Source organism: Pogoniulus pusillus, unplaced genomic scaffold (genome assembly GCF_015220805.1).
Source record: "Pogoniulus pusillus isolate bPogPus1 unplaced genomic scaffold, bPogPus1.pri S76, whole genome shotgun sequence".
NCBI lineage: Eukaryota > Metazoa > Chordata > Aves > Piciformes > Lybiidae > Pogoniulus > Pogoniulus pusillus.
Genome location: NW_026974538.1, coordinates 97,679 through 110,750, shown reverse-complemented (window position 1 = coordinate 110,750; position 13,072 = coordinate 97,679). Strand labels below are relative to the sequence as shown.

The window sequence follows — 13,072 nt, the reverse complement described above, 5'->3', positions numbered from 1 at the left end:
GAGCCAGAAACCAGCCCAGAGCCTCTGCACCATCCCCTCCCTGAGCCAACACCAATCAGCTTTGGAGAGAGAAGCTTTGGCATCAACCCTGGCAAAAGAGCCTCCCCTGGGTCTCTTCCCCAGGCAGGTCGATGCCAGCTTGAGCCACAAGATCTCAGCCTGGCACTCAAAACAGCTTCACCTCCAAAGAGTCCCCCACTGCCTGGGGGGCAGCTGCCAGCAGTGCCACAGATCAGCCTTGAACCTGCTTCACCTTCAAGGGGTTCCCCACTGCCTGGGGGCCAGCTGGCAGCAGTGCTACAGCTCAGTGCCACAGCTCAGCCTCAGCCCTGCTGCACCTCTAAGGGATCCTCCACTGCCTAGGTGCTGCTGCCAGCAGTGCCACAGCTCAGCCTACCCACCCCCTGCTTTGAATGCTGCCTGCAGCCCAGGCAGAGCCCAGCTTGACTCAGGACCCCTCCAGGGAAGAGCTGAAGGCTTCCAAGAGGTCTCTGCTTGACCTAGAAGTGCTGAGCCCAAGGTCCTGAGCTCCCCCAGGCTCCACTCTCAGCCTCTCACTCATTAGCTGGAGCCTCTCTGAGCCATGCAGAGGAAATCCTTGGGCAAGCTTTGGCCCAGGGCCAAGCCTGGGCTGGGAGGCAGGAGGAGGAAAGCAAAGCACAGCAAACCCAGGCCAAAGCAGCTCTGCTGGGGGCTGCTCTGGAGCCCTGTGCACAGCACAGGCAGGGAGCTGCTGGAGCGCGGCCAGGGGAGGTCACAGCAGTGCTGGGAGGGCTCTGCTGGGATACTTGGAGGTGTTCAGCTCCAGGAGACCTTCTGGTGGCCTTGCAGGGCTCAAAGGAGACAAGCAGAAAGCTGGGGACAGGGCTTGGAGCAGGATCTGTGGGACAGGACAAGAGGAGGTGGTTTGGGGCTCGAAGAGGGAAACTGAGGGCAGTGAGCAGGGAGACCTCCACCAGGAGGGTGGTGAGAGCCTGCCCCAGGGTGCCCAGAGAGGCTGGAGCTGGAGGAGAGGAGGTCACAGCAGTGATGGGGGGGGCTGGAAGGGCTCTGCTCGGGGAGTTGAAGGTGTTCAGCTCCAAGAGGCCTCCTGGTGGCCTTGCAGGGCTTAAGGAGAGCTGGGGACAGGGTTTGGAGCAGGTCCTGCTGGGCCAGGCCAAGGGGTGATGGTTTGGAAGCAGCCTCCAAAGGTCACCCAGTCCAACCCCCTGCAGGCAGCAGGGATGTGCCCAGCCAGAGCAGGGTGCTGGGAGCTCCAAACAACCTGAGCTGGGACAGTGCCAGGGCTGGATGGGGCACAGCTCCAAGCTCTCTGGGCAGCCTGGGCCAAACTCTGCCCACATTTCCCTTTCTCTTCACTCCCTCTTGGGAGTCCAAACCATCACCCCTTGGCCTGGCCCAGCAGGGCCTGCTCCAAAAGTCTGTCCCCAGCTTTCCTCAGCACTGCAAGGCCACCAGAAGGTCTCCTGGAGCTGAACACCTCCAACTTGCCCTGCCTGGAGTCCCAGCAGAGCCCTTCCAGCCCTCCCAGCATGGCTGTGGCCTCCTCTGACCTCTCTCAACAGGTCCCTGTCAGAGGGAGGGGAGAGGAGCAGAATCCTCTCTCTGCACCTCTGGGTGTCCTGGAGGGCTGGGATGGAGGAACGGCAAAGACCCAGGCAGAGCCTTCGCTGGGGAAGAGGAAGGGTGGGGGGGGGCAGGCAGCTCGCCGCCGCCTGCGGAGCGCTGATGCCCAGAGGCACCCGCAGCGAGGACAGGGAGGGGGCGGTGGAGGTGTGAGCAGTGCTGGGGCGACACTGCCCGGGGGGGCCGACCCCGAAAACTGGGTCCAGGCTGCTGCTGAGCCAGACCGGGGGCAGTGCCAAACCGCCGGGGGGGCAATGCAAACCGCCGCGGGGGCAAAGCAAAGCCACCCCTGGGGCGCTCAGCGCCGGTGCCAGCCTCGGGCAGCGAGGAGCCAGCGCGGGGGGTGGGATGCTGAGTCCTCAGCACCTCTTGAGGTCAGCTCCCAGCAAAACCCCACCCAGGACCAGCTCAATCCCACACAGGATCACCACAGTCCAACTCAGGACCAGCCAAATCCCATCCAGCTCAGCAAAATCCTACTCAGGACCACCTAAACCCCACCCAGGACCAGCTCAGTCCCACCAAGGGCCAGCAAAATCCCACACACAACCCTGCAGTGTCTTTGGCATCCCCCAGAGGCTGGTACCTGGCTGGGTACAGGGTGCTGAACCCAGGCAAGATGCTCAAAGTGCAGCCAATGCCCACCCGAGGCTCACCCAATGCCCGTGAGAGGCACAGCTGCCCTAGAGGTGGCATCGTGCCCCTCTGAGTGCTGGGTGGGGGTCCAAGAGCCAGGCTAGTGGCACCAGGCACCACGAGGGCTGTGGTGGCAGCGGGCAGGAGCTCTCAGCTCTCCTCTCCCAGTGCCAGGCGCGGCTCCGTGCCACACCCATGCAGTTCTCACGGGCAGAAACCTTGGCACAGCCCTTGGCTCGCTGGCAGCCAGCCCCAGCAGGCTCATTAAGTGTAATTAAGCTAAGGTGGGTACCCCTGGCACCCACCACCACCTCTGGGGTACAGACAAAATAAACAGAGAGGTTTTTGCGTGGGCTTGGGCAGGTGGTTGGCGCCCAGCAGCTGGCAGCTGCAGGTGGAAATGAAGAAGCCTTTGCCCAGGGATGCCACAGAATCACAGCAGGGGGCAGCCAGGGCAGACAGGGACTTCAGGATCAGCGAAGAGCAGGTGGCACCAGATGGCATCCAGGTAGCTGCTGGATGTGTCCAGCCTGGCTCAGTACTCCACCACCCTCCAGGCTCCCCTGGCACTTCCCATGGCCAGCTCTGTGCCTGCTGCTTCTTGTGCTGCCAGCGGGCACCAGCGAATCACGACTGGTGCCAGCCCCCATGGTGAAGCAAGAGGGCAGGACCAGGATGCTCGACCCTGTCCCTGGCTCCTGCACTGCCCACTCCAACTCCCTGGGCTGTGGCAGCTGCTGGGGATGGGTATGAGACCCTCTCGGCTCTGCAGATGGCACCGGGCATCAGCACAGACCATAATGAGCCTTGGCAGGTCCAGCCTGGTCCAGCCTGGAGCATGGAGAAGCTCTTTGGCCTCAGCCTGAGGTCCCCTTGGCTCAGCTCAGCTCCCCTGAGCTGGCTCCAGAACTGTTCTCTGCTGCCTCCTCCATGCTCTGAGGCTGAGAAAGTAGGACACAGCTGAGGTCCTCCTGCCCCACAGGGCCTCTGCCTGGCACCAAGTGCCCCATCCAGGCTTGGCTTCAACACCCCCAGGGATGAGCACTGCACCACCTCCCCAGGCAGTCCATCCCAATGCCAATCTCTGTGCAGAACTTCCTCACACCCAGCCTGACCCTGCCCTGGCACAGCTTGAGGTTGTGCCCTCTTCTTCTGTTGCTGGCTGCCTGGCAGCAGAGCCCAACCCCACCTGGCTACAGCCTCCCTGTAGAGAGCTGCAGACAGCAATGAGCTCTGCCCTGAGCCTACTCTTCTGCAGGCTGCATGCCCCCAGCTCCCTCAGCCTCTCCTCACAGGGCTCTGCTCCAAGCCCCTCCCCAGCCTTGCTGCCCTTCTCCAAACACCTTCCAGCACCTCAACATCTCTCTTAAACTGAGGAGCCCAGAACTGGACACAGCACTCCAGGGGTGGCCTGAGCAGTGCTGAGCACAGGGGCAGAAGAACCTCCCTTGTCCTGCTGCCCACACTGCTGCTGAGCCAGCCCAGGATGCCATTGGCTCTGCTGCCCACCTGGGCACACTGCTGCCTCATCTTCAGCTCCTCTCTCCCAGCACCCCCAGCTCCCTCTCTGCCTGGCTGCTCTCAGCCACTCCATCCCCAGCCTGTAGTGCTGCTTGGGGTTGTGGCCAAAGTGCAGAACCCTGCCCTTGGCCTTGTTCAGTCTCATCCCCTTGACCTCTGCCCACCCACCCAGCCTGGCCAGGTCCCTCTGCAGGGCTCTGCTACCCTCCAACAGCTCCACAGCTGCTCCTAGCTTGGTGCCATCTGCAGACTCACTGCTGCTGGACTCAATCCCCAGGTCCATATCATCAATAAAGAGATTGAATAGGACTGTGCCCAGCATTGATCTCCGGGGCATGTCACCAGTGCCAGCTGGATGTGGCACCATTCACCATCACTGGGCCCAGCACTGACCATTCTTGGCCCATTTCACAGTGAATCTGCCCAAGCCAGGAGGTGCCAGCTGTGCCAGGAGCTGCTTGTGGCAGACGGTGTCAGAGAAGGGCTCTGGAGGGTGGCAGAAATGTGGCCATGCTCTGAGCAAGATGCTCCAAGTGCCTGGGACCTGCTGGTGCTAAGAAAAGGACTGAACCAATGTGAATCCAGATCACTTCCTCGCTCCATTCCCTCTGCTTTCACTTCCTGGCCCCTGGAGCCTGCAGCAGCCTCCGAGACCCTGCAGGGCCACAGCGAGCTGGAGCTGTGCACCGAGGATCAGGGACAGCCTTTTGCCACGTCCAAAACAACAACCCCCAAAAGCCAGAACCTCCTTTCCTGGCCACACTTCTCCACCACAGAGCAGGAGGTGACCTTCCCCATCCCCCACACCCTTTCCCCCACCAGAGGGACTTAAAACGTCCCCACCGAGGGGCTTGGGAGTCTTTTGCCACCCCCGCGGCCCCACCACGGCACCTCCAGGGCGCTTAGAACCTTCCAGCCCCACCTTGCCTTTCACTGAAAGGCAGCAATCTCCCCAGGCACTGCTGGGCAGAAGGATGTGGAAGCAGCAGCATCTCCCCACACACACCCACGCCGCGCACTGCTGAGCACCAGGAGCCCATAGCCCCCAGGAGCCACAGCCCTGCTGGAGCTTCGCACCCCCCACCCTGCACAGGAGGGTGCGCCTGAGCCCACAGCTCGCCAGCGAGGGGCCAGATTCGTGCCCCCTGCCAAAGGAGGGGGCCCTGGGGGCTCCCCCCGGGACGCCAGGCTCGGCGCTTCCCGGCAGCAGGAACCTTCCTCGCCTGTTGCATAACCACCGGCCAGAAGAATCCTTCTCCCTTCCCACCCCCACATCCCTTTGAGGCAAAAAGGAAGACGGTTGGAAACATCCTTCCTGCGCTGCCACAATGCAATGGAAACAGCACGGGAGGAGGAGCAGGAGGCAGCCCCCGGCTCGGCTCGGCTCGGCTCGGCCAGCGCCGCCGCTCTCGGCTTCCTGCCATTGTCCCGGCCGGGGCCGCGCTTCCCCCGGCAGCTGCACCGCAGGGAGGGCAACACCAGAGCCGCCCCCCGCCCCAAAGCGCAAACCTGCTGCTGCATCCAGGACACCTTCAGCCTGGCCCCGCTGCGGAGCTCGGACCCGCATCCGAAACGCAGCAGCAGCCCCGGGAGGGAGCAGGGCGGTGGCCGCGGGCGGACCCCGCGGAGGGGCTGCGAACCCCTTGCCACAGGCACCCGCACCCCGCTAGGATCCGCTCCCCAGCCCAGGGCGGGGGGGAGGGGGGAGCCAAGACCCTCCCTCGCCTTCCAGGGCGGAAGATGCTTCCTCCGGACCCAGCCCGGCGAGCGGAGCGAAGCCCCCAGGGGAGCGCAGCTCCAGCCCCGAATTCCTTATTCCCTGCTCGGAAGGCAGCGGAGCCCCACGCGGGTCAGGGCCGCTCCGGCACACGTCAGCAGGGGAGGGAAGAGCCCTGGAGCCCTGCAGGGGCCAAGCCCAGCAGCTCGGCCCCGCTGGAGAGGATGAGGCTGGGCAGAAGGACCTGGCCGGGGGGGTCTGGAGGACAAGCTCCACTCGATTGCCACTTTTTCCTTCCCCCCTTCACCTCCCGGCTCCGGAGGGGGTTTGCAAGTTGCCGCTTGCAGCTCTCGCTCGTCACGGAGGTGGCGAAAGGAAAGTGGCTTTGTTTAAAGCAGAGGGAGCGAAGCAGAGGCTGCAGATCGCTCGCAGGGCCCTGACACCTCGCCTGGCACCACCCAAGGGCTGACTGAAGTCGCTGCTGACGCAAGCGCTGCCAGCTGCCAGCGCCCCCGAACCCTGCGCGGCTCCCCCACCGCCTCCGCGGCCTGGAAGGGACAGAGAGAAAGGGAAGAACTCCACACATCCCTGCTCCTCCTCGTCGCCCCCCAGCCCCCTGGCCCTTGACGCAGAGGCTCTGCTGAGCCCACCAGAGCAAGGGGAGCACAAGTCCTGTGCCCCTCTTTACCAGCTGGCAACCCCCAAGCCCAAGCTGCTGCCCAAGCTGCCGGCAGCGTCGCTGCCAGATCGCAGCCGTGAAGGCTGCCAGCGGCTTCCCCAGAGCCTCTGAACCCTGCTGCTGGCTTAGAGCAGAACTCGAGCACCGGGACGGTCCCGAGGGCAGATCTGGGAAGCTGAGGTCCTCAGGGCTTAGAAAGCCAACTCCAGGCAGCAGAGCCCCGGCCCTGATGCGGCTCCGGAGCTCAGCATCCTTCAGAGCTGCAGCCTTAAACCCCGCCTCGGCTGCCCTCCCCCTCCCCCTCCTCCTTCCTCTCCAGGGGTTGGGGTTTTGGTAGGCTTTGGGGGTGTTTGGGGCTTCTGGGGGGTAGTTTTTAGGCATCGGGGACCGGGAGGGGGGCACCGGGGAGGGGAGCGCAGGCTCTCACCACACGTCTCCCCCTCCCCCAGAGGAACTGGGGCGGCCCTGGGGTTTGCCCTCGCAGCTGGGCCAGCTCCTCACTTCCAGGCTTTCTGCGGCTCTCAAAGCATGGAACTGTTCCACTTGGAAGAGAGCTGAAGAGACCACCGAGCCCCAGCCCCGACCGCAGCACTGCCCCAGGGCACCGTCGAGCACCACAGCTGCAGGGCTTAGAAGCACCTCCAGGGATGGAGACTCCTCCACTGCCCCTGGGCAGTCTGGGCCAGGCTTGGAGAACCCTTCCAGGGCAGAAGATTCTCCTCATGGCCAAGCTGAGCCTGACCTGGGGCACCCTGAGGCCATCTCCTGTGCCATCACTTAGGACAGGAGATCTCAGCCCCTCCCTGGCTCCAGCCTCCTCTCAGGCCCTGGCACAGCCCCACAAGCTCTCCCCTCAGCTCCTCTCCTTCAGCCTCACCACTCCCAGCTCCCTCACCTGCTCCTCCCCAGCCTCTTCTCCAGAGCCTTCCCCAGCTCCGTTCCCTTCTCTGCCTCTGCTGCAGCTCCTCAATGCCCTCCTGGCACGCAGGTGCCCAACCCTGCCCCCAGCATTCCAGCTGTGGCCTCCCCAGTGCCCAGCCCAGGGGCACAATCCCTGCCCTGCTCCTGCTGCCCACACCACTGCTGCTCCATGCCAGGCTGCTGCTGCCCTTCTTGCCCACCTGGGCACAGCCTGGCTCCTCTCCAGCCACTGTTAGCCAACGCTCCCAGCCCTTTTGAAGCACAAAGGAGTGATGCTGCCCAGCAGCAGGGAGAGGCTCTGTGGAGCAGGCACCTTCCCCATCCCAGCTCCACCTCCCAGCTCCACTTCCCAGCAGGTAAGAGCCATTTTCTGCTCCCTCCCTCCACAGGCACAAGCCAGAGGTGACCTCAGTGGTGGCAAAGCTCTGCTCAGCTTCCCCCTTCCATCAGCCCTGCTGACTCAGGAGGGAGGGGACCCTCAGCCTGAACCAGTTCTTGGAAAGGGAAGTTCTGCAGCCAGGCTGAGCCCTTCCATGAGTGTTTGTGCTCAGGTCCCACCCAGCTGGGACCTGCCTCTGGATCCAGCTTTGCCGCACTGCAAACCCCAGGGGGAGAGGAGAGGAATGTGAGGAGGTCACAGCCAGCTGCAGGCAGGCTCCAGCAGCCCTATGAGAGGGAAGGCCCTCAGCAAGGCACTGCCAGCAGCTGCCTGGAGAGGTGCTTGGCACCAGCCCGACGCAGCACCACCCCAGCTCTGCAGGACTGAGCCAGGCAGCAGCCCTGAAGGCTCTGAGATGCTGCTCCTGAACTCAGCACCATGGGAGCTGCTCAAGGGACTGCTCAGCACCTAAAAGAAAGCAGCCTCTGGCCTTCATCTGAGGGATGGAGCACCCTGAGGAGGCCCTGGGAGGAGGCTGTGCTGAAAGGGTCACAGCAGAGCACAGCAAACAGCTCCCACTCAGGCCTACCAGGGCTGTGGTTGGACTCAGCCCAGGCTCTTCCAGCCTGGGCAGTGCTGTGATCCCTGCCCGTGGGCATCTCTGCCCTCAGGCCGAGGGGCCTCAGCTCACAGAGGGGATTCTGCCCTTACCCAGCCCAAGCTCTGCCCTCTCTTGGCCTGGGGCACTTCCTCACCGCTCAGCAGCTCTGCCCTGGGCACATCCTTCATCCACCTCTGCTGCTTCTGCTACCTCCAGGATGCAAAGGGCAGGAGGATTCCAGGGCTCAGCTTATCCTGACCCCCTGCTCCTCTCACAGGCAGCCTGGGATCTGGGGGGCAGAGGATCTGGGGGGCAGAGGATCTGGGGTCTTCCCCAGCTGTCCCCAAGGCCTTCTCCCTGCCTCCCACCCGAGCTCTGCCTGCCCCCTCTCTGCCAGCCGCCAGCGCAGGGCTCCCTTCGCCCCCTCCCCACCGCCCCAAGCACGCCCAGAGCCAGCAGGGACCCGGTCAGGAAAAACCCAACGGCGACGCCGGAGCCTTCCCATGCCCAGGGGTGATCTGCTCTGCCCTCTGCCGCCTTCCCCCTCACCACACTGCCAGCTGCCCCTTTGCCATCCCCACGCCCGCTGCCGGAGGGTCCAGCTGCTGGGGGGTCTCGGGAGGGGGCCGAGGGCTCTCTGCCGCCCCCCAGCCCAGGTGTGAGGGGAGGCTGCGGCGCTGCCGAGGCAGCCTCCGGTGTCGCAACGCCAGGAGGGCTGCAGCTGCGGCTCAGCAATGTTCTCATCCCGAGCGCGGAGCTGCTGCATTCCTGCTGCTCAGCTCAGCCCTCCGCGGGCCTGCAGGGGCAGGGAGGTGCTTGGGAAGGCTGCCGAGGGCTTGGCTGCGCTGCTGGCGTCACCCAGGAGCCGCTGCTGGGACTCCCCCTGCTCCCAGCTGGCACCAGAACGGGACCAGCCAAGGGTCTGCTGCAGCCTGGCAGCGTGGTTGGCCCTGCTGGGGGCTGCGATTTCAGCTGGGCAAGAAGCTTTCCACCCGCCCAGCTAGAGCAGCTCCTGCAGCTCTGGCTCCTGCAGTTTCTCCTCTCCAGAGCTGATGTCTGACCCAGGACCGGGAGCATCCAGCGGCACACAGAGCCTTGAGCAGCACAGGTCCTTCCTGCAGCCCCCGGCCCTGAGCCAGCTGGGACTCAGTTCCCCTCCTGGTCGCTGTCTCCCAGAGCTGCTCCTCTCTGCCTGAAGGCCACAAGGGCCAGACAGACCCCAGGGTGGGCTTGGGGGGGCGGCAGAGCTCCCAGCCCTCCCAGAGCCACTCCAGGCTCCTCTCGGTTTGCCCCAAGAGCTCTTAGCCTCTTCCAGCCCCAGGCACAGGAGCTGCAGAAAGCTCCATCTCTGGGAATGCTGCAGAGGGATGCAGCAGGGAAAACATCTGGGGTCCTAAATTGCCTTTTTAGGGGGTGGGGAAGAGGAGAATTAACCAACCCGGGCTAGGAACTGCACCGGGGTGCAACCAGGTTGCCCTTGCAGCCTGCACCAGCTGTAACCCAACCTCCCCTTCCTCTCCCTCCCCCCGAGGGGGTCCCCTCCCTCTGCTCCCAGGAGGTCCTTCCACCACTCCTGACCCTGGGCTTGCTTCCTGCCACCATCTGGGCTCCATTTAGGGGAGCTGATGTTTTCCACAGGGCTGTGATCTAAACTTGGCTCTGCAGTTTACATCTCCACATACCAACCTCTCACCAGCCAGCCCCGGGCCAGGTTGGGGGTGGGGGCACCCTCTCAGCTACCAGCGCCCAGACCAGCTCCACTGGGTGCCAAACTGGGAGAGCCCAGCTCCCTGGGGAGGCTGCAGATGGGAGCTGAAGCCGTGACCCAGCACCACTCAGGCTCCATCACCCCCAGCAGCAGGAAATGCCCTCTTGGCCTTCATCCCTGCCCTCTATCTGCAGCCAGACACTGCAGAGCCCTTTGGGGGGCTCAGCCCCCACAAGCAGTGCAGGAGATGCCCTTTGGAGACAGCAAACTTGGCACCAAATGCCCCTGGGAGCAGGTGGAGTGTCCCAGGGTGGTACCAGAGGCTCTGCTTGAGGCCAGCCTGAGCAGGTTAAACCTTTGCTGAGGCCTCCAGCTCCAGCCCAGCAGCAATCCCTGCCTGTGAGGCTGAGCCACAGCTGGGACAACCCACAGCCACCATCACCCCCTTGGGCAGCTGGCAGAGCCCAGCTGATGCCCAGGGCAGGCTTGTGCCAGGCAGAGGGCAGCCCGGAGAGGGCAGCTCCCAGCCCTGCTGAGACATCTGGGCCCAGAGGTGTCGTTGGCACATGCCAGGCTCCAAGGCTGCCCCAGCCCAGCCTCCTGCACCCCCAGACCCCTGCCTGTCCCTCCCCAGCACATCCACAGCAGCTGCAAAGCAGGGCAGAGCCCCAGGGCAGCACCCAGAGGGCTTCTGCTGTCCCAGGTGCCTCAAATCCAGGGGTCACAGGACCATGGTTGGGCTTGGAAGGGACCTCCAGAGGTCATCCAGGCCAGCCCCCTGCAGCCAGCAGGGACATCCTCCTCTGGAGCAGGCTGCCCAGAGCCCTGCTGGGCCTCACCTTGGGCATCTCCAGCCCTGCAGCCGCAAGCACCTCCCTGGGCAGCCTCCTGCTGCAGAGCCTCTTCCTCCCAGACAGCTCAGATCTCCTCTTCCTCTCACTCCAGGCTGTTGTTCCCTGTCCTGCCCCTGCAGGCCCCTGGCAGCAGTCCCTCTGCAGCCTGCTTGTAGCCTGCTTCAGGCTCTGGCAGCAGCTCTGTGCTCTGCCTGGAGCCTTCTCCTCCCCAGGCTGAGCCCCCCCCAGCTCCCCAGCCTGGCCCACGGCACAGCTTCCCCAGCCCCTCTGATCACCTGCGTGGCCTCCTCTGGACCCTCCCCACCAGCTCCATGTCCTTCAGACCAAGCCTGGCAGTGCCCAGCAGCTCCCCTGCTGCCCTTTGGAGAAGGCAGCTCCGCAGGCAGCTCGTGCCTGCTCCCAGCACAGCCAGAAAGCTCCTGCAGTGCCACTGCCAGCCTCAGCCACAGCTGCCCTCTGCCGTCCCCTGCCCTTCCCGTGCTGAGGGCCCCACAGTTGGTGTGGCTAAGCGGCTGTGGGTGCCCTGTTGGAGCAGGGGAGGTCAGACTGGGTGAGCTCCACAGGTCCCTGCCCACCCTGCTAGGCTGACACTCTGTCACCAAGCAGGGGCTGAGGCTCAGAGGGCCTCAGAGGACTCCTGGAGCAGCACAAACCCACTCAGCTCAGCCAGCAGCTTGGAGCAGCTTTGTGGAGGAGCCTCTGTGCCCCCTGGGCAGACTCCAGCAGCATTTGGGCAGCTGGGCTGGGGAAAGCCAAGAAGGGAGCCCAGCTAAGGCTGCTATGATTCACTCAGTGTAAACCTTGCTCTGGGTCTTGCCTGCCCCAGAAGCTGCTTGAGGCTCAGCTGAGCCAGGTCCCAAGAGCAGCCAAAGGCCCCATGACAACAAACGGGTCAGAGGAAGAGAAGGAAGCACAACTGCCTGCCTGAAACAGTAGTCCTAGAAGAGGGAGTTAAAGGAGGAAGGGAGGTGCAGCACAAGAGGAAGAGGAAGCCAGAGAGCACCTAAAAATAAACGTTGAAAGAGGCAGAGAAAGCCAAATCCAAGAGCCAGGCTCAGGACCAATATGCACTTGAGGGGCAGGATGTGACCACAACCACTCACTGCACAGCAACCCCAGGGAGGGAGGCAGACAGAGAGCTTCTGCCATCATCCCCCAGCACAAGCCCACCCAGCCCCTGCCAACCCCAGGGTGGGCTCCTTGCTCCTGGGCCTGAAAGACTGCAGGTGCAGGATGCTGCTGCTGAGCCCAGCAGGGCTGTGGCTGATCTCTCCCAAGTGCAAATGCAGGATGCCAGCAGAGCTGGCATGGGCCAGGAGCAGTGGAGGGCAAGGAACTGAAGCCTAGGAAAGATTTCTCCCCAAAGCACTCTGAGCACCAGCTGCAGACTGCAGGACCTGCAAGGGATCCCCCTGCATCAGCACTGAGCAGGTGGTGGCTTCCCGGTGAAACACCACCAAAGGCAGGGCAGAAACCAGCTCAGCCTGGGCACTGCTCCTCTGCTGTGCCCACAAGGCTGGGATGGCTCCCATGTGGGACCCTGGGCACAGGATCAGCAGTGCTGGATCCAACCTCAGAGCTCTTCTCCAGCCAAAATGCTTCCATGGTTCTCCCACCCCCTCCAAGCCCTTCTTCTGCCCCAGTGCTGGCTGTGGACCTTCAGCTCCCAACTCTGCCTGTGCCCCCCAGAAGGATGCTCCTGTAGGCACCTTTAGCCAGCCCCCACCAGCAGTCAGGACTGATGCAAGGAAGGAAAATTCCCCCTGGGATGAGACAGGCACTCACAGGATGGGCTGAACATCACCAGGGTGGCAGAAGCCTTCAGCTTGAGGAGGACTCTCCCAGCACATCCAAGTGGCTCCGCTCCCGGGCAGGCTCCACTCCGCATCCCTCCACTGCTGCTCCCCTCTGCCTGCCGCTGCTCCCCTCTGCCTGCCGCTGCTCCCCTCTGCCAGGCAGGGCTCTGCCGGGCACCACAGCAGCCTCTGCTCGGCAGCTGGCACCCAGCAGGGCCACCCAACAGGGCTGTAGCACAGGGACTCACTCCTCCTGCCTCCCCTTACTGCAGGCTGGCAGAGGCAGCTGCCAGTCTGTGGAGGGCAGTGGGGCCGTGCCAGAGCCATCCCTGCTGAGCTGCTATGGCACAGGGGCACCGCTGCTGCATGGTCCAAGCTTTGCTGCTCCTCTGCGCCCTGAGGTCCTTAGCTCCCGGCCGAGTGAGCCACTCGCTGGGCTCCCCAGCAGGCTAAGAATAGAGAAGCCCTGAAGTGAAACCTCCGGGGATTGGAGGCTATTTTGAGCCTGCTCAGCCAGGGCAGGAGGGGACAGAGAAGAGGAAGCTCTGCACAGTGACTCTCACCTCCCCGACACAGGGGGAGGACAGGAGGTACAGCCCCCTTAGGGGCTCTTCGGGGGCAGAGAGAGTGCTCT

At 63.8% G+C, this 13,072-nt stretch overlaps 1 protein-coding gene across 4 annotated transcripts in view; it reads right to left on the bottom strand.

The window, feature by feature from the left end:
- The window catches only part of HDAC7 (histone deacetylase 7), a 47,168-nt gene that overhangs the window by 15,559 nt on the left and 18,537 nt on the right, over positions 1-13,072 (bottom strand). The window contains exon 1 of one of the 4 annotated variants that reach the window (XM_064141041.1): positions 5,293-5,960. The exons of the other annotated variants lie outside the window; for them this stretch is intronic. Within the exon in view, the coding sequence (XP_063997111.1) occupies positions 5,293-5,350 (58 nt within the window). The 5' untranslated portion in view covers positions 5,351-5,960. Of the gene's footprint in view, positions 1-5,292; positions 5,961-13,072 lie in introns of those variants that run through there. 4 annotated transcript variants of the gene reach the window in all.